Below are 23,488 nucleotides of genomic sequence, written 5' to 3'. Positions count from 1 at the left end.
TTGGCACCAGTGAACCACGCAGGCTCTGGGTGACTGTGGACAGGATGGGATGAGATAAATCTGGGGTGAGAAGCTAGCGAAGACCAATAGATGGACACCTAGCTCCACCTTCTTGGACATCATCATTCTCAGGAGATGGAGAGAAAGTTTTGGGAACCCAGGAATGTCTGTCTTGCTCACTGTTGTATGCCTGTGCCTGGCATACAGTGGGTGTTCAGTAAATATTTGTTCAGTGAATGCACGTGTCTATAATAAATGCTTCTCAGAAGACATGATACAGCCATGAGTTTCACCCTTTGCCTTAGATACTAGAAAAGCTTTATGAAAACTGAATTTTTAAACTGCCTTTGAGATTTTGTCATTTCATGGTTTTGCCTTTTTATTTCTATAGTCTTATGTGATTACCTTGAGTCTTTTTGAAAATACATAGTTGGGTGTTTTTGTTTTTTTGGGTTTTTTTTCATGATCAATCTAGTGATTACCTGTCAGTGATTCTGGAAGTTTGTTGACTTTCTGTATCCCTAAATGGAAATAATTTACAAGTTTCCTAGCATAGTAGGCTCATACATATTAGAATTCAGTTTGCGATTATATCCAGCTTCCCTTATTTCAGAAGAGTCAGAAGAAACTGCTAAGTTATCCTCAGTTTCTCCAATTTGTATTTCCTCTCCTTCCTGAAAATATTCGTTGATGAGGCTTACATAAAGCATGTCTTTATTTGGTTTCTGCTCTAAATATTAAACTTCTCTTTCAATGCAGATGTGGAATTAGAAGAAGCAATTAGAAGAAGTCTTGAGGAGATGTAATTAAAGATATTACCACACAACATCAAGTGGCCTTGAAGAGACTCAGGATAATGAATTTTTGAGTTTTCTAAAGGAGACTAGAAATCTACTAGTGCAGATGTATTTGAAAACACGCTTTTTTTGCTTTCATATGTTCAAAATATATTACTTTGTATTTTTGTGCTACTTTGCAAAAATGTATAGAGGAATAGAATACATGTTCATGCAAATACAAATCATGTGTTCTAAAACAGGTGTCACTGTTTCCCAGTTAATGTTGAAGTCATATATTTAGGTTAAAGGAATTAAAAAAAAGAAAAGCTCTTGACTATTGTTTACATGTTTCCCAAATAGAGTTTGTTTTTTAATTTTATTTGTACTGTACAGATGATTCTAGCTTATTTTTTTAGGAGTGAAAATGAATATAAATAAAGCTGCCATAGCTCACTTGTTCCATAAAGCCTGCATCTGATGTGGCACTAATACCTAATGCCTTTGAGATCTTCGATTATGATTATTGGAAGAGAGTGATGGAAGTGACCGTGGAAACATGAAGTTCTCCCAGCAGTGTTCTCTGTGGGTATCAGATGGGCAGTCCTGCTTTAATTAGAGCAGCACATCGCTGGGATGTAGAAAAGGAACACCTCATTTCTTAGAAAGTATTAAAAAGAAGCTTCTCCATTCCCTTTACCTGCTTAGACTTTTATGTGACTTGTCTTATCTCCTATTTAAAGGGAACGATGTAAAAATATTTGCATAGAATTACTTATTTTTAATAATATTGGTCCTTTTATATGTATATTTGTGTAATCATAGTATTCCTCAGATAATAATGTTGAAGGTCTGCTCAGGAGTAATCTTCCTTTACCCTTTAAAATTTCTGTTTCATATGCAAGTATCTTCATTTTAGTTATTCATTAAATTGTAAGTTTCCTACAGCTGGTATCACATACTTAATTTGCAAGTGTTGAGGCCCCACTGTGCTAATAACAATATTCCATAATTAGATGACTCAGAAGGGGCTTGTCATACTATCTTGTGCATATGCTTCATGTTACTTGAACAGAAATGTCATCTCTAAAGATTTCGAGTTAGTAATTACTTACCAAATGTAAAATTTTCTCTAAGTATAAATTTTTCTTTAAGAAAAAAAAATCAGGGCTAGAACTTTGTTTTTTCTCTACAACTAGATAATTTAGTGTGAAATACTGTTACTGTTTTTTCGGCTCACATTGGAAACCAATTTGTTTGTATTTCTTAAGATGTCAGTTCTAGTTCCCTGGTGGCTCAGTAGGTTAAGGATCTGGTGTTGTCACTGCTGTGGCTCGGGTTCAATCCCTGGCCCCAGAATTCCACCCCACCCTGCCCCGATGTCTGTCCTACCTCCTTGAAGTTTTTTTTAAAGTAGACATCATAGCTTGAGAATGTACCAGTCATTCCTCCAGAGCGACCACATTATGGTTTTGTTTGTTAAAGGACTTAAGCAAGGCTTTGGGAGGGAATCGCTGGGCCATACCTTGAGGACATCTGCAGGAGCGCACTCAGTAGTGAGCCTCAGAAAGGATGTCTAGCAAGAAGATGCTCCGGCAGATGCCGCAGAGCGGTGTCACAGCAGGCGGGATGCAGCCCGTGTTCTGGTAGGAGGCTTCTGAGGTGTGAATGGTTGAGAGGAACTGAGGCTTTTTCTATGACAGGAGTGGACTGTTTCACCATGACCCTTAAAATACGGTAATTGGGTTGTTTAACGTTTTAATTAAGAATAGTCACTGACTGTATAATCTACTTACTAAGCAATTAAAAATCATTTTAAGATTACTTCATACTTTGTACTTAATTTAGCTACAAGGAGGAGAGGTAGTTGGTGGATGTTACAAAAAGTTTTGTGCATTATTTATATAATTTTTTTTTTATTTTCCCACTGTACAGCAAGGGGGTCAGGTTATCCTTACATGTATACATTACAATTACATTTTTCCCCCACCCTTTCTTCTATTGTGCATTATTATCAAGAGTAAATGTTGCTAACATTGACAGTGATGCTTATATTTTGGGGTTTTTTCCCCACATTTTATTGTGATTCCCTTTTTTCTTTTAAACATGTTTTTATTGTGATTCCTTCTTTTTATACCTGAATAACAACTTCCCCAAAGGGATGATGGACATGTTTATTCTAAGAAGGATATATAGATAATGTATTGATAGCATCTGCTCAGTGGTATCATTGATTCTCTTAAATAAAAATTCCTCAGTTGGTTTTTTTTTTTTTGGATCCTTGGTGTCCTACCAGCCCAGCCCTTTGTCCTATTTCTTACCCGCCTGCTGGCCTGGCTCTCCTCTCTGACATCGCTGGGGAACAAGACACGGGTTTGTTCTGGGCTCCCTTGGCAAGTGCAGCTCTGATACTCAGCAGGCTGGGGCTCAATTTAAAGAGCATCATTTTTTTCTTTTCAATTTCTTTCAAATCATTTATTTGTTCACCCACTCACAAAGTATTCTTGGCTACTTACCATGTGTTTGCCACTGTTCTCGGCACTTGAGATCCCCCCCCCCCCAACACACACACACACAACGCCCCCACTCTGGAGCACTCGGGGAGGGGGTTGGATAGAACCTCGCGTGATAAGATAGTGAAACAGGGAAGGGGGGAGAGCATGGGGCTGGGCAGTGGGAGGCAGTTATTTCCAACAGGGTGGTCAGGAAGGACCCTGACCAGGTGAAGCTCAGAAGACCTGAAGGTGGGGGAGCTCTAGGAAGAGGGTGAAAAGGTCTAAAAGAGCAGGATGAGCTCAGAGGGCAATGCAAGGTGGTGTCCTCAGAGGCCTTTTCTGAAGACCCTGGAAAGGAGGAGCCCTGAAGGTTTCTGAGAGTAAGGGGTGTGACCTGCTGTACTTGGACTGCTGTGGGGCTGTGTTGAGCGCAAACAGCTGAGAGCAGAAGCAGGGGTGCAGGTGGGAGGGCAGGCCACTGGTCCAGGAGGGAAGGCAGGACTAGGTCTCTGGCATGAGAGTCCAGGGTGATGCTGAAGTCACCTGATAGACTTCCATTCTCCAAAAGTGGAAGGATTCTTAGTTCGTGTCATGATATGAGAGAATATACTTAATGATGTCAAATATTCCCCTCCAGCAGCAATTCATCGACATGGAGTCTAAGTTCAGAAAAATTGCCATCCAGTCTTAAGGGCTTCATCTCTGTTGACTTACATGGCTTTGATCTCAGATTAAAGGTTGTGATCCAGCTTTAAAGTGTTATTATCTCCACTTGAAGTGCCCTGTACCTTCTCATTCTTGAAGCGTGAGGCAGCGAGCTCCCCACAACATTCACTCCACTTGTACTGACCTTCATGGTGTCTGACCTCGTGGTCTACGGCATCTTTTCCTAACAGGAGATTTAAATAAGTTGGGTGTGAAAGGGTCTTAACCATTTCACTTAAATTCCAGCAAATAACTTTTGAACAGAAAAAAGTCATTGAAAATAAAGGAAGTTCACCTTCCTACGTCCCGCTGGGTGGTAAGAGGGGCGCCTTTTCTCTCGCGATCTATTAGTCTCGTTCTCATCTCCAGAGAGGGCCTGGTGGCCAGGCAGGTCGGGCGACGCGGCCCTGGCGGCCCGGCTCTGCGCGCGGGAGGCGGGAGGGCGGGCTGGGCTGGGCGGGGCCGGGGGCGCGGGCTCCGCCCTGGGGGCGGTGTTCCAGGCGAAGAGCGGGCCCGACGCCACGTGAGCCGCCCCGCAGGCCGCCCGGCTTCCTCCTACCGCCCGCGCGCGGTCAGCCAGCGCCCCGCGCCCCTGGGTTCCCCTGGCGCCTGGAGCCCCGGTTCCCTGGCCCCCAGTCGTCCGGACCCCAGTCCTTGCTCGGCCACCCGCGCCCCCCGACTCCCAGTCCCCTGGCCCCCCGTCCCCACCCAGACCGCGGATCCCCAGCCCGGGCGCGGGCGGCGCGTCAGAGAGAGGCGTGCGGCGCGGTGACGGCGGTGACCTCGGGCCTCCGGGCGCAGATGGCTCAGGCGAGGATCAGCGCCAAGGCCAACGAGGGCCGCTTCTGCCGCTCCTCGTCCATGGCCGACCGCTCCAGCCGCCTGCTGGAGAGCCTGGACCAGCTGGAGCTCAGGTGTGCGGGGCGGCGGGCGGATCCGGGCGCGGTCGGACCCCGGCCCTGGGGCACTCACTAGCCTGTCCGTCCGGCGGCCCCTTGGCCCCGCGTCCCGGCGGCCGCGCTCTTGCCTGCGCGGGAGCGGGGGAAGCCGAGGAGGTGAAGGGTAGGGACGCCGCCGGCGGTTGGGGCTGGGCTGACACCGCGGGTCCGCGGAGCTTCCAGAACCTTCTGCACGCCAGGGGTTCGGTCGGGTCTCCCTGAGATGCTCTTTCTGGACGGGTGGCGGTCTAATGGTCCCAAGGTCAGTGATCCATTCTTTTGCTTCCAACACTTAAGAACAATATCTCAGAATAAAGCTTCGGGGCCCCATCGGATCCCAAGGCGGGGAGGGGCAAGGGCACTTGTGGGGCGCCCGCCCGGTCCCCTCTGCGTTCTTCCCGGCGCCGGGCTCCCCCCCAAGAGCCGCTCCCACCTTCCAAGTACAGTTTGCTGGCCGGAAACCACAGGGGTCACCTGTTTCCACTCTAGCTGATTCAGGTTTTAATAAGGAATCAACGTGTGGATTGAAATAAAGCCGCGTGAGGGGGCCCGAGCTGTGCTATTGGGGGGCGTGCTGAGCACCTGGGGGTGGAGGGGGGCGGCCTCTAGCGCCGCCTCGGCCCCACGGAGGGGACTTGAGGGCGGGGTAGATGGGCGAGCGCGCGTTTTGGTAGAAGGTCGCTGCTGGTCGGGAGAGCAGATGTGTCCTCAATGGTTTTAGTGCTTTTCTGCGTGTGGGAAGATGCAAGAATCTGGGTTCATTAAATTTTCCTGAAAATCTCTCTCTGTGGGCCGGTTCCGCCAGTTTTCCCAGAGCGCAGAGCCTCCTCATTCCTGCTCGTCTGAATTCTTTCCAGGCTGTGCCGTCAGTTCCTGTAGAACCGGGTGGCCAGGGACTCTCCTAGCGGCAGATGGGGTGGTAGGCTCCTTGGGATGCCTAAAGCCTATGCAAGAAGTTTTGGACCTACTTTTCTCTTTCCACAATGTATGAAAACGTTGATGTACTTCTTGTAAAGGTTCAGGTCACAAAAGCTACTGTATAAATTGTGTGCAAGTGTAGTTTTATGAAAATCTTAACTGGGGCAGCCACAACTCCCTTAAACCTCCGCATTTTTTTCCATAGTTTGCACCAGGTTCTGGATGAGCAAAGGAGTAGGTAAGGTAGACATTTTTAAGAATTGCCTTTACCTCCCTTGATTAATACACCAAAACGGGAGGGGTCTTATGACTCATAAAGTACACTAATAACCAAATGAGGCATTTCTTCATTATTTATCATGATTAACTGAGTGAGGCATTTATTATTTATCAATTAGCATTAAGCAAGTGAGGCATATATTAATCATTTTAAAATTTAGTGTGTATTTATCATTTGAAATTTGTTATTGATGATGATGGCAAGAAACAATGTCTTCTCGGAAAATAAATTCAGAATGTATACCTGTATGTGTGATTGGGTCATCTTGCTGTACAGTAGAAAATTGACGGAACACTGTAAACCAGCTCTAATGGAAGAAATATCATTATAAATGAAAAAAAAAAGAAAATGAGAAATTCTCCACCATCATGATTTTGAGGGTAGTAATGGAAACCAGAACCCAGATTGGTTCTGGGGTCCTGCTGGGAATGACACAGATGGAACAAGGGGAGAGCAGTGCTTCCCGTGGCTGGACCTGCTGAAGCCAGTGCTCCTGAATGTCGTGTGTTGTCCCCTTTCCAACCCCCACTCCCGGCAGACTGCCTTTTCTTTTTTCATCGCATCGCAAAGGGGTCTTGTCATCTTCCCGGGCTTTAGAACTTGGTGGGGCATATTCTCAACCATTTCCGGGGTCTCCCCACCCCCACACCCCATCAGAAAGGAAGGGTTTCTTCTTCAGGGATCGTGGAGGATGTTTCCCCCCGCCTCCTTCAAGCTTGAGTGGTCGTCCTCAGACTTGAACTAGTGCCTCACGTACGAAAGCAGCCAAGTGCTCGTCTTTACCAGGAAGCCTTTGGTTTTGAATATTGTGTTCCAGCGATTGATGTGAAGCAAATTCTGATTACTGAGTACAAGCAATTAAATTGTATTTTGCCAAATTAACTCTTGAGCTGAGGAAGAAAGGCTGATTAATGTGTGTCTAGTTGTTCATTTTAAGGACCTTCCCAGTAATTGTAGACTTTTGAGAGCTTTATTTCTTGCTTTTAGAAAAAGTAATGCTGAGTGAAAACTTAGGAAGCATTTGGGAAGGTGGGTAAAAGCAGGAGTTTTTGAAACCATGTGAGCCGTGGAGAGTGGAGTGCACTCTCAGAACCTAGAATCCTGCCTAGAAGATCAAGTGGAAGAAGAATACATGATTTTCTCGGGTCATTTTCTCTAATGGTTTAATTTCATATGAAGGATGACTAATGAGGAGTTCCCGTTGTGGCTCAGTACCCTTGAGGATGTGGGTTCGATCCTCGGCCTTGGTCAGGAGGTTAAAGATACGGCGTTGCCGCAAGCTTTGGCTGGGGCGTAGGCCAGTAGCTGCAGCTCCCACTCATCCCTAGCCCAGGAATGTCCACAGGCCACAGGTGTGGCCCTTAAAAAAAGGATGACTAAACAGCATACTAGCTAGAGAGGAAATTACAGGTTGAACGTGGAAACTCGCTCTTACTGGCTTTGTCAGTTGTGGCAAAAACTGCTTCCGTCTGAAGCTAAAAAACAGATTTGTGCTAAATGCTCTAGGACCTGGTGTGTGAACTGGTGCCCGCGGCGTCTGAGAAGCTTTAAGATGTTGGCAGCATTCTACAGACCAGTCAAGTTTCCTGGGTTTCTAACACTTCTCCACACCGCTGGCCTTTCTTTTTTGACTCTAGCTCACCTCCTTTTTCGCTTCCTCCTAAAAAGGTGATGCCTTTCTCTCCAGGTTTTCATGACCAGTTCAGCTGGTGCCTGATTTTCCATTCGTCACTGGCTCAAAACATGTTTCTTACGATTGTCACTGTTTTAGCAGCTACCGTGATTTATAAATACTGCGCACTAACAGCTATTTAGTGAATGACACGACCATGCAGGGCCCTGCCTTTGTGGAATTTACCATCCCCTCCATTCTGCATGTGGAAAAGTGAGGCTTGAGAGCTTAAATGACTTGTCCAAGGTCACACAGCTGGAATCCGGGAGACTGATATCTTCTGCCTGAATTTTCTTAGGGTTAAGTGTGTCGTATTTCAGGATGTAGGAAGAGTATGTGGATGAATGTATGATTTTACAGAAAGAGGTGAACCTTCCACTTAGACTGGCGTTTGGATGAATGAATATTGAACTGTGCCAGGGGTCAAGTGGCCCCTAAAGGCTCTGGAGGGTAACAGGTGTTTGGACGTGGGGTGTGGACACAGCAGAGGGGAAAAGGGACTGGCTGGGAGACCAGCTGTTCACAGATTTCCCCAAAGGGCTCCTAGCATGGCTCCTCCCCCGCCTGCCAGCCACTTGCAGTGGCTTCCGTGGCAGCCAGGGAGTGAAGGATAGGTGAGGGGGGGCACAGCTGAAAGTTTCCTGTCACGGTTCCGTGTGCGGCGTCCCAGGGGTCACAAAGCAAGCTGGCGCCATAGTTAGCATCTCTAAGAGCCTGTAATTAAAAAGATCCCTTCATAGACACTGTCATCTGAACCTTCCAGAACCCTTTGAGGCAGGAGAAGGACACCTATTATCTCTTTTAGGAGCGGGGGGATCCGGTCCAGGGGGATTGGGGGCCAGCCTGAGGTCGCCCCACTAACAAGCCGCTCCTAACGCTAAACCCTGGTCCCATTTTTACCCCCCAGTTTCTCAGCTGCAAGTGTAATGCATTGTTTCGGTGATGACTCGGACGCCCTTCAGAAGCTGCACTTTGCCTGAAATGTACATGATCCTTGTAGCCTTCCTTGATACAAGAGTAAGAATAAGGGGGTCTAGCGGTTAAGGATCCCAGCCTTGTCACTGCTGTGGCACAGGTTCAGTCCTTGGCTTGGGAACTTCCTTGTGCCACAGGCACAGCCAAAAACCCTCAGGAGTATTGAATAAGAAACAGGACTATGATTTCAAGAATTGTTTTAGAAATAATCATCTTTGAAAAAAGTCTGTTTACCATTTCTCCTCCTCCACTTTTTTTTGGGGGGTGGTGGTTGGGGTTGTCACCTGTGGGAGTTCCCAGGCCAGGGGTAGAATCAGAGCTGCAGCTGCTGGCCTACACCACAGCCACACCAACGCTGGATCCTTAACCCACTGAGTGGGGCCAGTGGTCAAACCCTAATCCTCATGGATACGAGTTGGGTTCTTAACCCACTGAGCCATGATGGGAACTCCCACCATTTCTCCTCCTTTTGATGAAAGCACAAATTCTTGCCATTTGGAAGCCCAAGTTCGTAGTGGTAAGTGTGTCATAAAAACCAGGAAGCTAGTGTTTGCGGCCTCAGCTCTGGGCACTTGATGCTGACAGTGGCCCCCGTGGACCAGAATCCACGGATGCTCAAATCTTCTGTAGAAAATGGTGTAGCAGTTGGTGCTCTGCATCCGTAAGTTCTGCATCTGAGTTACTCATAAATACATTTTTAGTTGATGCTTTCGGTCACTGCATTAAACTCCACCTGCTTCACTTCATTCGGTCACAACCACCGTCACATGATCCGTATAGTGAAAGTGAGGAAGTTGAGGCAAAGAGAAACTACCCAAGGTCACCCAGCTGGTAAGTGGCAGCAGCACTGTCCTGAGTGGCAGGACTGAGGCCCTTGCGGTCCCTGCACTTGTGACCAGCCTGTGCAGTCAGTCACCTGCCAGCTCCTCCTCTCTCTGGTGGGGACCCAGTGGTCCGCGCCGTGCACTTTTGTCCTAGGGACATTCTGACCATGGCCTGTCTTTGTTAAAGTTTAGTCCTGATTCCATGCAGAGAGTGTTCCAGGAGCACAGCCCAGGCCACCCTTGGAGCGAGGATCAGTTCTTTCCCAATTTGGACATGCAGCTCTTCCAGGATCTGCTCGTAAAAACAGAACCACCCTTCTCCGCCAAGAGCAGCGCTGTCAAGTGAGGTGTTGAGAACGTGAAGGGTAAAGAGAGACAGTCTCACCCTTGTCTGAGCAGAGTTCCAGAAGACATAGCAGAGTGGCAAGTGGGAAATATTTGAAGATATATTGGCTAACAGTTTTCTAGAACTAATGGGAGGGACAAAAAGATGTATGTATGAGTTGATTTCAGAATACCAGTAGCTGATGAACAGTACAACTAGCACCCAAGCAAACTAAGTAGAGATGTAGGATTGACTTTCTTTAAAAAAAATAAAACCCTCATCCTGTGAATAGTCCATCCACTAGACCAGGGTAGGACTGACTGCCTGGGGCAGGGGAAGGAGGAAGTTGCTTAGGAAACAGTTCCTGCCAGAAGGATTGGGTTTTGAAAAAGGATCACCCAGGAGGCCTGGGTCGGGGAAGAGGGATGCCGCAGGACGAGGGGGCAGCAGAGGAAAGGGCCGTGATGCCAGCTCTGGGAATCTTTGCATCGGGAAGGATGGCATTTTACTGTTGCTGTGAGATGAAAAGGGTTTACACAAAATCATACATGAGAAGTCCTTTAGGAGTTCCCATCGTGGCTCAATGGCTAACCGACCCGACTAGGAACCATGAGGTTGTGGGTTTGATCCCTGGCCTCGCTCAAAGCGGTTAAGGGTCTGGCATTGCCGTGAGCTGTGGTGTAGGTTGCAAACGCGGCTCGGATCCCGCGTTGCCGTGGCCCTGGCACAGGCCAGCAGCTACAGCTCCGATTGGACCCCTGGCCTGGGAACTGCCATATGCTGCGGGTGCGGCCCTAAAAAGACAAAAAAAAAAAAAAGAAGAAGTCCTTTACAAGATAAAAATCTGTTATGGAGAAAATGTCCTGGCAATTTCTAGCCGTATGGGGGGAAAAAGTAAAACTTAAAAATTCCATCTCATTTCCTCTACATTTGGTCTCATTTAATGACAAAACATCTTCTGTGACAGATTTTTATATTTTTGTCTAAAGCGTCTCTTTTCAAACCACTTTCTTGTTAACAACCCATGAGCTTCGTGTTGAAACTTACGCTCATAAATGGGCCTCCTTCTGTAGAGTAACTCTCAGTTCTCTCTTTATCATCCTACATGTGCATACAGGCTCAGGAGAGCTGGAAAATTCATCTCTTCTTTCGGCATCTTCTCATTTACCAATCAAGTAATTCTTTGGTGCCATTGAAATGCTAGAGTCATGTTTTGTTTTTCATGAATGTCTCATTTTTTGTGCCAAGCTGACCCTTTTGGTGTGTGCCAGGCTCTAGAGTATGTGCCTGAGGTTCCCTAGGTTATATTAGAAGATTCCAGTTTCTATTCCCTAGTGTGTATTAAAGGGCACGGGTCTGTAATGAATGGGCTGGAACACAGCCTGATGCTGCGCTCTTACTGTTTGATAGACTATTGTTTTTGATTGCATTTTCCAGCTAAATTTGTCACATAAGATTCTTCCTCGCTGTTTGCTCCTGCTGGCTCTTATAAACACAGAGTCCAGCGTATATTTAGTATCTTGATGAATTCAGACCCTGTGACTTTACCGTCTGTCTGTCGGTGCTATTTCGGGGGACAACAGGTGGGTGCCCATTGGGAAGAAGGCCTGCGTGTGGCTGGTGGGGAGGGGCCATCCGTATATGGCCTGTGCTCACACTGCCTGGTGGTTCCTTCTGCACCCACGGAGGGCACGGTCGGGATGAGGTCTGTGATCTTGTGCTTCCAAGGCCGTCTGAGTGTTGGAGCTACGTCTGTCACTATTTATTTTGCAAAAGTCAGCAACTTGTTTAGTTGTGGTGTAATATATGTAAGAAAATGCCCTGGAAACAGAGCACCTTAAACACACAGGATTTTGTTTTCTTCTCCCCTGATTCCACAACCTGATTCTTTAGTGACTGGCTGAGTCCGTAGTCGGTGCCTGTGTAGGGTTGGGGGAAGTGGTGCTTTGATAGTTTGATTAGGGCATCATACCCAAAACCCACAGAGGCATTCTCTTTAAATTCGGAGAAGGCAAACATGCCCTTGCTCATCACCATCGTTTGGGCTTTTTTTCTTTTTCTTTTTTGGCTGCCCCAGGGCATGTGGATTCCCAGGCCAGGGATCAGATCCGAGCCGCAGCTGCAACCAACACCACAGCTCAGCAACACTGGATCCTTAACCCACCGTGCTGGCCATCATTTGATATTATACAGGAGGGCTTTGGTCAGTACTATGAGAAAGAAAAATAGGAGCTAAGAGGATTGAAAAGGCACAGATAAGGATTATCGTTTTTTTGCAGATGATATATGATCATCCTTCTAGAAGAACCAATGGAATCAAAAATCAAACCATTGAGTGAATAAGTGTTAAGGTGGCAGCTACAACATCAACTACAAAAACAGCATTTTTTTTCCAACCAGCAATAGCCAACTAGAAAATGCAGTACATAGAAATGTATTATTCCCAATACCAACACTATCCAAAGTATCAAAACACTTAAAAGAGTCTGTACAACTACCATCAGTACTTCAGGGAATTCCCGTTGTGGCTCAGGGGAAACAAATCCAACTAGGATCCTTGAGGTTTGATCCCTGACCTTACTCAGTGGGTTAAGGATCCAGCATTGCTGTGCTTTGTGGTGTAAGTCGAAGATGCGGCTCAGATCCACCATGGCTGTGGTGTGCCTCGGGTGCGGCCCTAAAAAGAAAAAGCAAAGGGTATTGGTATAACAACAGGCACAGTGCCAAAAGATGGAATAGAGATTTCAGAGGCAGACAATCTACAAATCATTGAGGGAAAGATGGATTTGGGGATGGATAACGTTGGAGAAAATGGTTCACTATATGGAGAAAAAGAAACACATCTCCCCTAGCCACACACACAAGGTGGATTCTAGGTGGATTAGGACATAAGCATGGAAAGGTGAAGTCAGACGTTAGTAAACGGGGGTGCAGGAAAGCGTCTCAGGACCTGGGGAGGGGAGGGCCCTGCAGCAAAACTTCCCGATATGAGCCGTGAGGTAAAACCAAACCAAGCAGAGATGGACCTGACCCCTTCAGAACAAGGCCTTCTGCTCCATGAAGGATGCCCCAGACACACTTCACAGGGGACAGGATGGGAGAAGGTGGTTGCAGGGCCTGTCACCAACAGGGCATTAACGCCTTGAGTGTGCACATGGCAGGGGGACAGTAACCCCAGTGTGCAAAAAGAAAAAGCAAGATAGGCAAAGGCTGCGAACAGCCTCACAAGGATACGGAGAGATGTCCAAAGTGATGAGTAATGAAAGAAGGGCAGATTAAGTACTGACGCAGCACCTACTACCCTGATAGCAGAAGGTTAGAAAGTTGGGAAATGCTGAGCTTTGATAGGGCTGTGGGGACCCAGGGGCTTTCTGGAGAACAGTCCAGAATGGAGCTGCATGAAGGGTCTGACACCCTGCGAGTAAGCAGCCCTGCCCTGGGATGGTGCCTGTTATCAGGGCCCCAAGAGGACAGGTTGTCATTGACCTGTTACTGGAGGTGACGAAAAACTGGCGCCGAGGTGCATCTCCACTGGGTCGGGGAGGTCAGGTCGGGTGGGGACACGGGTGGCATTTTATGCGAGACCTAGGAGCTTCTGATTACACTTACTCGGAGGAACCTGGTGCTTCATCATAAAATACACTGCGTGAGGGCAGAAACAGTGAGATATAAATAAGTTGAAAATAGGCGAGCACACAAGTATTCCGTTTTTTTGTAGAGCGAATACAAATAAATAAACTCTAAACAGAACTATTGCCCAGTGAGTGGGGAGGAAAATGGGAGCAGCAGGGCAAGTGGATTAAAAAGAAAACTTAAAAGCACAGAAAACAAGGAATACGGCATTTTTGGTTAACCATCTTTAACTGTGAGTTGGACTGAGGGATGGGGAGATGAGGCAGCCGTTCCCCTGTCTGGGTTATAACATCTGGTCCCCCTTGGTCCCCAGGGTGGAAGCTCTGCGAGAAGCGGCCACTGCCGTGGAGCAGGAGAAGGAGGTGCTGCTGGAGATGATCCACAGCATCCAGAACAGCCAGGACATGCGGCAGATCAGCGAAGGTGCGCTGCGGGGGGGTGGGGGGGGGCGCGGGGGGATGGGGGGGTTCCTGGGGGTCGGGGGGAGAAGGGGGGGCATCAGCAGAGCCACTCCTCCAGCCCGAGAGCTGCTCCAGGTCCATGCTTCCAAGAAGGGCCAGGGCTGTGCGGGATGTGAAAAGCAGTAGCGTCAGAGGGTGAGAGGTTGGGTGGAGGTGTCACTTAAAGGGGAGAAAGGCAGAGAAAGTGGATTATGGACCCAGTGACACCCGTTTCCAGAGGAAGAGCTTACTGCCCAAGAAGAGATGGGCTTGCTGGGAGGTGATTGTCTGCACACCCAGTGGTCCTCCCAGCCTGGCTCCCCGGGCTAATAGTTGCGTTGCTGGTGTCGTTCAGTGAGCGTCTAGCCCAGACCCAGACTGTTACGCAGCCTCAGCAGGGTCAAGATGTCAAGATCTAGTCTCTGCCCACTGTCCTGGCCAAAGGTCCTTGAATTGGGAAGGAAGTTACAAAACAGGACAGATGGGAGATGGCTGATTTTCACATAAATAGGGAAAGGTTGACCCAGCACCCCTACCGGTCCCAGGAGAGATGAAGCCGGTGCCTAGTGTAGAGGCCAGCCTCTCCTCCAGTATCACGGAGGAGATACTGTTTTCCCAGCCACAGTTAAAGCGTTGTTTTCTGATACGCGCACAGAATGTACCACGCCAAAAGATGCCTCTTTGGCCTAAGCATTGTTTTGAGCTGACTGTTTTTGAGAAACTGCAGACACAGGAGAAGCTCTGAAAAGGGAGAAGTTACTCTTTTCTAAGAGACATTTGTGGAGTTCTCGTCGTGGCTCAGTGGAAACAAATCTGACCAGCATCCATGAGGACGCAGGTTCCACCCCTGGCCTTGCTCAGTGGGCTAAGGATCCGGCGTTGCTGTGAGCTGTGGTGTAGGCCAGTGGCTACTGCTCCAGGGGCAAACGACCCCTAGCCTGAGAACCTCCACATGTTGAGGGTGCAGCCCTAAAAAGACAAAAAATAATAATAATAATGAGACATTTACATTTTGTAACGGACATTTCCATTTGTAAGGAAATGTACCAGGAGGAGCATGGCTAAATTGCGAGACGCTCAGCAGTGGAGAAGGCACCTACTCAACCTACATCAAGACCTTACTGTTGTTTTTCGTGCTTTTTCTGGTACCCCCTCCCTCCCCAGCATCTCAAGCCGTGGACAGTATTTAGGGTAGCAGCCTGGGCTCTGGGGGAGTTACTGAGCCTTGCTCTCCAGCCCTCATGTGTACGTGAGGTATACATGTTAATAAACTTGTTTCTTCGTGTTAATCTTTCTTATTATTGGGAGTCTCAGGCAAAAGGTAGAGGGCACATGACTTTCCTGCTCTCCAGGCACCTCCTCCTACAGGTCAGGAGCCCCCTCTCCTGCTCGTCCCGCACAGAAGCCCAGGGATGCTCACCCTTCGCTCTGTTCGGACTTGACCTCCCTCCCAGTTCCAGAAGCACACCTGCACCAGCTTTTGCAGACATGACACCTGGAGAGGTCATCTGGTCGCCGTCCCAGAAGGACCTTCAGGGGAAAAGTGTTCTACAGCCTTTCTCTGTAATCTGATACACTTCCTAAATTAACCCTATTGCTGTAGCTTTAACTTTGACCTTGAAGAACTTCATACGTGCTCACAGAATAGGTTTGATTTTCGTATTCTCGACACAGATGCGTTTCTCTCTCACATTGATTGACATGTCAAACTTTTTCTGATTAGGGGAAAGGGAAGAACTAAACCTGACTGCAAACCGTCTGATGGGACGAACACTGACCGTTGAAGTTTCAGTGGAAACAATTAGGAACCCCCAGCAGCAGGAGTCCCTCAAGCAAGCCACCAGGATCATCGACGAAGTGGTGAGCAAGTTTCTGGATGACCTGGGAAACGCCAAGAGTCACCTCATGTCACTGTACAGCGCCTGTTCTTCCGAGGTGCCTGCCGGGCCTGTGGATCAGAAGTTCCAGTCCATAGTGATTGGCTGTGCTCTTGAAGATCAGAAGAAAATTAAGAGAAGGCTAGAGACCCTGCTTAGGAACATTGAAAACTCTGACAAGGCCATCAAGCTGCTGGAGCATTCTAAAGGGGCTTCCAAAACCCTGCAGCAGAACACCGAGAGCAGGTTCAATTAGTGTTCGGCCTAAGAGCCCTTGAAATAATGGCATAGAAATGCTAACATACTAGTGCAAGTGTTAATTAACTAGTCCTGTATGTTAGGCACAACAACTCCCATAACACTGATAGTGGTTTCCAGTGAGGGACATGTCCCAGTGTTGTTAGTTTTATGAATAACAATTAAAACTAGCAATATTTTGATTACCTTTCTAGAAGTTTTTAGATTGAATTCTTCTCTTATACTAGGATCTAGCACCTCATATGTATATTTTTTTACGATTCTCTGGATGAACACTTACACTGTGTGGGGGAAGTGAGGGCTCAGCTTGGAGCAAAAGCATCACGGTTCTCTCCTGGGCATTGCTTGGCACAGACACACGGGCAGTGGGGTGTGTGGTTGACTAGACCTTCTGTCCCTAAAGCAGCCCCCACTGACCACACATCTGCTGTGAACCAAGCAGTGAACTTAGAGGGTGGATGGGAACGTTCCCACCATCTCCCCTTACTTTTGGCAGTTTTTTTTTCTTTTTTTTTACATTTATATCAAATTATTTTTAACTTAGACATACATCTTATAAATATATTTCTTGATAATACACATGACATAAAATGTGAGAGAATTCACCTCTAATTTTACCACTATGAACAACCATCCGCTTCATCTTTAAAGGCATCATTTCTTTCAACTGTTTTTTTTGTCTTTTTAGGGCAGCACCTGTGGTACATGGAGGTTCCCAGGCTAGGGGTCCAATGGGAGCTGTAGCTACCGGCCTACACCACAGCTCACGGCAATGCCAGATCCTCAACCCACTGATCGAGGCCAGGGATCGAACCCTTGTCCTCATGGATGCTAGTCAGGTTCGTTAACCGCTGAGCCACGACAGGAACTCCTCTTTCAATTTTTAATAATTACAGAAAAATAGTATGGTAACTTGCCTTTAAAAACAGAAGTGCCGTTGTAGGTTTGCTTTTAATTCTCAACTTAAAAACCTCTGTTCTGCACAGCTGTACAATTTACTCGCCATTCCCCTTAACCATTCCAATTTGTCACTTACCACTGCACCATAATTGTGAATGTAGAGCTTCTTCCCTTTCTTTTGTTTTTGATTTTCTTTGTATAATTTCCAACAATGGGATTTACTGGGTCAAAGGGTATATATGTTTTCATAGCCTGATATATTTCCAAAGTGTTTTTTTAAATTTTTTTATCATAGTTGATTAACGATGTTTTGTCAATTTCTGGTGTACAGCAGAGTGACCCAGTTATACATTTACGTAATTCTTTTTTTCACATCATCCTCCATCATGTTCCATCACAAGTGATTAGATATAGTTCCCTGTGCTGTACAGCAGGACCTCATTGCTTATCCACTCCAGATCCAATAGTTTGCATCTACTAACCCCAAACTCCCAGTCCATCCCACTCCTTCCCCCTCCCCCTCGGAAATGACAGGTCTGTTCTCCACGTCCATGAGTTTGTTTCTTTTCTGTGGAAAGGTTCATTTGTGCCATATATTAGATTCCACATATAAGTGATATCATATAGTATTTGTCTTTCTCTTTCTGACTCACTTCACTTAGTATGAGAGTCTCTAGTTCCATCTATGTTGCTGCAAATGGCATTATTTTCTTTTTAATGGCAGAGTAGTATTGCATCATGTATATGTACCACTTCTTAATCCATTCATCTGTCGATGGACATTTAGGTTGTTTCCATGTCTTGGCTGTTGTGAATAGTGCTGCAGTGAACATAGGGGTGAGTGTATCTTTTTCAATGAAAGTTTTGTCTGGATAGATGCCCAGGTGTGGGATGGCTGGGTCATATGGTAGTTCTATGTTTACTTTTCTGAGGTACCTCCATACTGTTTTCCATAGTGACTGTACCAATTTTCATTCCCATTAACAGTGTAGGAGGGTTCCCTTCTCTCCACACCTTCTCCAGCATTTGTTATTTGTGGACTTGTTAATGATGGCCATTCTGACAGGTGTGAGGTGATACCTCATTGTAGTTTTGATTTGCATTTCTCTAATAATTATTGATATTGAGCATTTTTTCATATGCCTGTTGGCCATCTGTATGTCTTCTTTGGAGAAATGTCTATTCAGGTCGTCTGTCCATTTTTCAGTTGGGTTTGTTTTTTTACTGTTGAGTTGTGTAAGTTTTTCATGTATTTTGGAGATTAAGCCCTTGTTGGTTGCATTGTTTGAAACTACTTTCTCCCATTCCACAGGTTGTCTTTTTGTCTTTTTTATGGTTTTCTTTGCTGTGCAAAAACTTGTAATTTTGATTAGGTCCCATTGGTTTATTTTTGTTTTTATTTCTGTTGATTTGGGAGACTAACCTAAGAAAACATTTGTACAGTTGATGTTAGAGAATATTTTGCCTGTGTTCTCTTAAAGGAATTTTATGGTGTCTTGCCTTATGTTTACGTTTTTAAGCTATTTTGAGTTTATTTTCATGCATAGTGTGAGGGTGTATTCCAGTTTCAGTGATTTGCATGAGGCTGTCCAGTTTTCCCAGCACCACTTGCTGAAGAAACTGTCTTTTTCCCATTTTATGTTCTTGCTTCCTTTGCTGAAGATTAATTGACCACAGGTGTCCAGGTTTATTTCTGGGTTCTCTCTTCTGTTCATTGGTCCGTATGTTTGTTTTTGTATAAGTACCACACTGTCTTGATGACCATAGCTTTGTAATGTTGTCGTAAGTCCAGGAGGGATGCCTCCCTCTTGGTTTTTGTTCCTCAGGATTGCTTTGGTAATTCTGGGTCTTTTATGGTTCCACATAAATTTTTGGATTTTTTGTTCTAGTTATCTGAAAAATGTTATGGGTAATTTGATAGGAATTGCACTGAATCTGTAGATTGCCTTGGGTAGTATGGCCATGTCAATGTTAATGCTAATCCAGGAGCATGGAATACTTTCCATTTCTTTTTAATCCTTTTTAATTTCCTTGATTAATGTTTTATAGTTCTCAGCATATGTCTTTCACATCCTTGGTCAGGTTTATTCCTAGGGATTTAATTTTTTGAGGTGTGATTTTAAAAGGTATTGTATTTTTGTATCCCTTTTTGTTAGTATACAGAAATGCAACTGATTTCTGAATGCTAGTCTTGTATCCTGCTACTTTGCTGAATTTGTTGATCAGTTCAAGTAGTTTTTGTTTAGAGTCCTTAGGGTTTTCTATATATTGTATCATTTCATCTTCATAGAGTGACAGTTTTACCTCTTCTCTTCCAATTTGGATACCTTTTATTTCTTTTGTCTGGTTTTTGTGACTAGGACTTCCAATACTATGTTGAATACAAGTGGAGAGAGTGGGCATCCTTGTCTTGTTCCAGATTGTAGTAGGAAGGCTTTAAGTTTTTCTCCATTGAGTATTATATTGGCTGTGGGTTTGTCATAAATGGCTTTGATTATGTTAAGGTATATTAACCAAAATCCACTTTGGTAAGAATTTTTATCAAGAATGGATGTTGGACTTTGTCAAATGCTTTTTCTGCATCTATTGAGATGATCGTGTGGTTTTTTACTTTTCTTTTGTTAATGTTGTATATATGATGTTGATTGATTTGTGTATTTTGAACCATCTTTGTGAGCCTGGGATCAATCCCACTGGGTTGTGGTGTATGACCTTTTTTATGTGTTGTTGAATTTGATTGGCTAAAATTTTGTCAAGAATTTTATATTCATCAAAGATAGGGGCCTATAATTTTCTTTTTTAGCAGTATCTTAGTCTGGTTTTGGTATTAAGGTGATGATGGCTTCATAGAATGTCTTTGGGAGTGCCTTCTTCAACCTTTTAGAAAAGTTTAAGAAGGATGGGTATAAGTTCTTCTTTGTATGTTTGGTAGAATTTGCCTGTGAAGCCATCTGGTCCTGGACTTTTGTAGGTAGGGGGTGTTTTTATAACATATTGAATTTCACTTTTGGTGATCCATCTGTTTATGTTTCCTCTCGATTCAGTTTTGATAGGCTGTATGTCTTCTAGAGAGTTGTTCATTTCTTCTAGGTTAAATTTGTTGGCATATAATTGTCCATAGTTTTCTCTTATGGTTGTTTGTATTTCTGCAATATCCATTGAGATTTCTCCTTTTTCATTGCTTATTTTGTTAATTTGAGTTCTTTTTCTCCCCTTCTTGGTGAGTCTGATCAGAAATTTGTCAATTTTGTTTACTCTTTCAAAGAACCAGCTCTTGGCTTTATTGATTTTTTTCCTATTGTTTTTTGAATTTCTATTTTATTGATTTTCTCTCTGATTTTTATGATTTTCTCCCTTCTGCTAGCTTTAGGTTTTGTTTGTTCTTCTTTTTCTAAATCTTTTAAGTGGTGGGTTAAGTTGTGGATTTGAGATTTTTCTTCTTTTTTGAGAAAGGCCTGTATTGCTATGAAATTTCCTTTAAGCACTGCTTTTGCAGCACCTTTGTGTGTGTGTGTGTGTGTGTGTGTGTGTGTCTTTTTGGGGCAGCACATGGTAGTTCTCAGGCTAGGGTTCAAATTGGAGCCGTTGCTGCTGGCCTTTGCCACAGCTACAGCAACACCAGATCCAAGCCACATCTGCAGCCTATACCACAGCTCACAGCAATGTTGGATCCTTAACCCGCTGAGCATGGCCAGGGATGGAACTCACATACTCATGAGTACTAGTCAGGATCATTATTGCTGAGCCACAGCAGCCCCTCCCATAGGTTTTGAATGGTTGTGTTTTCATTATCATTTGTCTCAAGGTAGTTTTCAGTTTCCCTTTTGATTTCCGTGTTTTTTTGTTTTGGTTTGGTTTGGGTTTTAGTAGCATGTAGTTTAGTCTCCATGGAGTTAGTTTTTTCTCATTTCTTTCCCTGTGGTTGTTTTCTAGTTTCATGCCATTGTGGTCAGAGAAAATACCTGAAATAACTTCTATACTCTTAAATCTGTTGAGGTTAGTTTTGTGCCCCAGTATGTGGTCAGTCCTTGAGAATGTTCCATGTATATTTTTAAAGAATGCATTAAAACATTTTCTGGAGTTCCCACTGTGGCTCAGCAGGTTAAGAATCCCACATAGTGTCTGTGAGGATGCAGGTTCAATCCTTGGCCTCACTCAGTGGATTTAGGACCCAGTGTTGCTGCAAGTTGTTTCATAGGTCACAGATACGGCTCAGATCTGGCGTTGCTATAGTTTGGCAGCTGCATCTCCAATTTGATCCCTAGCCAGGGAACTTCCATATATGATAGATGTGGCACTAAGGAAAGAAAAAAAGAATGTATACTCTTGATTTTTTTAGATGTAGTGTCCTGAAAAATATCAATTAAGTCTAACTTTCCTACTGTGTCATTTAGAACCTCTGTTGCCTTATTGATTTTCTGTCTAGAGGATCTGTCCATTGATATGAGTTGGGTGTTAAAGACTCCTACTGTTATTGTATTCCCATCATTTTCTCCTTTTATGTTTGTTAGTATTTGGTTGGTCCTATATTAGGGGCATATATATTGATGAGTGTAATATGGTGTCCTCTTCTCAAATCGATCCTTTTATCATTAAATAGTGTTCTTTTTCTTTCTTGGTGGCCTTCGTTTTAAAGTCTATTTTCTCTGATATGAGTATTGCAACTCCTGCTTTCCTGTCTTTTCCATTAGCATGACATATCTTTTTCCATCCCCTTTCTTTCAGTTTACATGTCCTTTGCCCTAGGTGAGTCTCTTGTAGGCAACAAATTGTAGTAGGCTCTTGTATTATCCAGCCTGCCACTCTGTCTTTTGATTGGTGCATTCAGTCCATTGACATTTAAGGTAATTATTGATAAATATGTATTATTGCCATTTTAAACCTTGTTTTCTAGTTGATCCTATGTTTCTCCTTTGATCCTTTCCTTCTTTTGGTTGGATGATTTCCTTTTATTTTATGCTTGTGTCCTCTGTAGTTTGTGTGCATGTAATGTTTGCCCCATTTTGTTTGTTTGTTTTGTCTTTTTAGGGCCACACCCATGGCATATGGAGGTTCCCAGGCTAGGAGTCGAATCGGAGCTGTCACTGCCAGCCTACACCACAGCCATAGCAACAGAGGATCTGAGCCTCGTCTGTGACCTACACCACAGCTCATGGCAATGCCAGACTCTTAACCCACTGACCGAGGCCAGGGATCGAACCCCCATGCCCTCATGGATACTAGTTGGGTTTGGTAACCACTGAGCCATGACACGGGAACTCCCAGCCCTGTTTTTCAAATGTGTTTACCCCTTCCTATATCTGGCCTGATAGTCATATAGGCTCAAACCCATTCTAAAAAAAAGTCTAGATTTTCTTGCTTTCCTTCCCCACATTTTATGATTTTGATATCCCTTTTTAACATCTTCATGTTTATCATTTTCCTGTTACTTGGGTTTACCTTTGCTTTTGCAGTAGGGTTTTTTTTTCCTTTTAGATGTGTATACTGGCTTATTTAAGTGATTGCTGTCCAATTGTGATTTCCTCCATCCTATTTCTTCTTTATTTAGAGTAGACCTTTCAGTATTTATTTCTTTTAGAATGGGTTTAGTATTGCTATATTAGTTTTTATTTGTTGGAAAAACTCTTTATATCCCTTCTATTTTAAATTATGTTTTTGCTGGGTAGAGTATTCTAGGCTGCAAATTTTTCCCTTTTAGAACTTTGAATATGCTTGCCATTCTCTTCTGGTCTGTAGTGTTTCTGTAGAGAAGTCAGCCTATAGGGTTATGTGGGTTCCCTTAAGTGAACTCTTTGTTTTTCTCTTGCTGCCTTTAGAATCCTCTCCTTATCTTTTAATTTTTGCCATTTTTATTATAATATGCCTTGGTGTGGGCCTGTTTGGGTTCAACTTGTTTGGGGCCCTCTGCGCTTCCTGTATCTTGATATTTGTTTCTTTTAGATTTGCAAAGTTTTCAGCCATAATTTCTTCAAATATATTTTCAATCCCCTTTTCTTTTTCTTCTCCTTCTGGAATCCCTATTATGTGTAGACTGGCCTGCTTTATATTATCCCACAGATTCCTTATATTGCTTTTATGTTTGTTTTGGTTTTTTGGTTTTTTTTTTTTTTCATTTGGTTTTCCATCTGCTATCCTGACTGGGTGATTTCCATTATTCTATTTTCCACGTCACTATTCACTCCTCTGCATTATTTCATTTTGGTCTGCAGTGCCTTTAACTCAGTTTGCATCTCTGCAAATGAATTTTCTAATTTTTCTTGGCTCCTCATATTTTCTAGTTCCTTTCTAAAGTAATGTGCATTACTGTTCATATGTGCTCTTAATTCCTTCATATTCACCCTTAATTCCTTCAGTATTTTTACTATCTCCTCTTGAACTCGGTGTCTGATAACTGCAGAGGTCTGTTTCATTGTTTGCTCCTTCGGGAGAATTCTCCTGTTCTTTTACCTGGGAATGGTTTTGAGCCTCTTCA

The 23,488-nt window shown here is 44.6% G+C and overlaps 2 protein-coding genes across 3 annotated transcripts in view; both read left to right on the top strand.

Moving 5' to 3' along the window:
• Nucleotides 1-2,600, top strand: part of ZNF451 (zinc finger protein 451) — an 82,974-nt gene extending 80,374 nt beyond the window's left edge. The window contains 1 exon segment of the mRNA XM_047794401.1: nucleotides 760-2,600. Within this exon segment, the coding sequence (XP_047650357.1) occupies nucleotides 760-806 (47 nt within the window). The 3' untranslated portion in view covers nucleotides 807-2,600.
• A 1,949-nt stretch (nucleotides 2,601-4,549) lies between these two features.
• BAG2 (BAG cochaperone 2) lies at nucleotides 4,550-16,307 on the top strand. 2 transcript variants are annotated; one of them, XM_047794402.1, is made up of 3 exons: nucleotides 4,550-4,890; nucleotides 13,855-13,964; nucleotides 15,705-16,307. In XM_047794402.1, the coding sequence occupies exons 1-3, from the start codon at nucleotides 4,778-4,780 to the stop codon at nucleotides 16,112-16,114; spliced, it is 633 nt and encodes a 210-aa protein (XP_047650358.1). In that variant the 5' UTR covers nucleotides 4,550-4,777; the 3' UTR covers nucleotides 16,115-16,307. The 2 variants fall into 2 exon arrangements, with proteins under 2 accessions (XP_047650358.1, XP_047650359.1); XM_047794403.1 differs by lacking the exon at nucleotides 4,550-4,890 and adding an exon at nucleotides 5,027-5,176.
• The last annotated feature ends 7,181 nt before the right edge of the window (nucleotides 16,308-23,488 follow it).

This window comes from Phacochoerus africanus, chromosome 9 (genome assembly GCF_016906955.1).
Source record: "Phacochoerus africanus isolate WHEZ1 chromosome 9, ROS_Pafr_v1, whole genome shotgun sequence".
NCBI classification, from domain to species: domain Eukaryota; kingdom Metazoa; phylum Chordata; class Mammalia; order Artiodactyla; family Suidae; genus Phacochoerus; species Phacochoerus africanus.
This window is presented reverse-complemented; position numbering and strand designations above follow the sequence as displayed.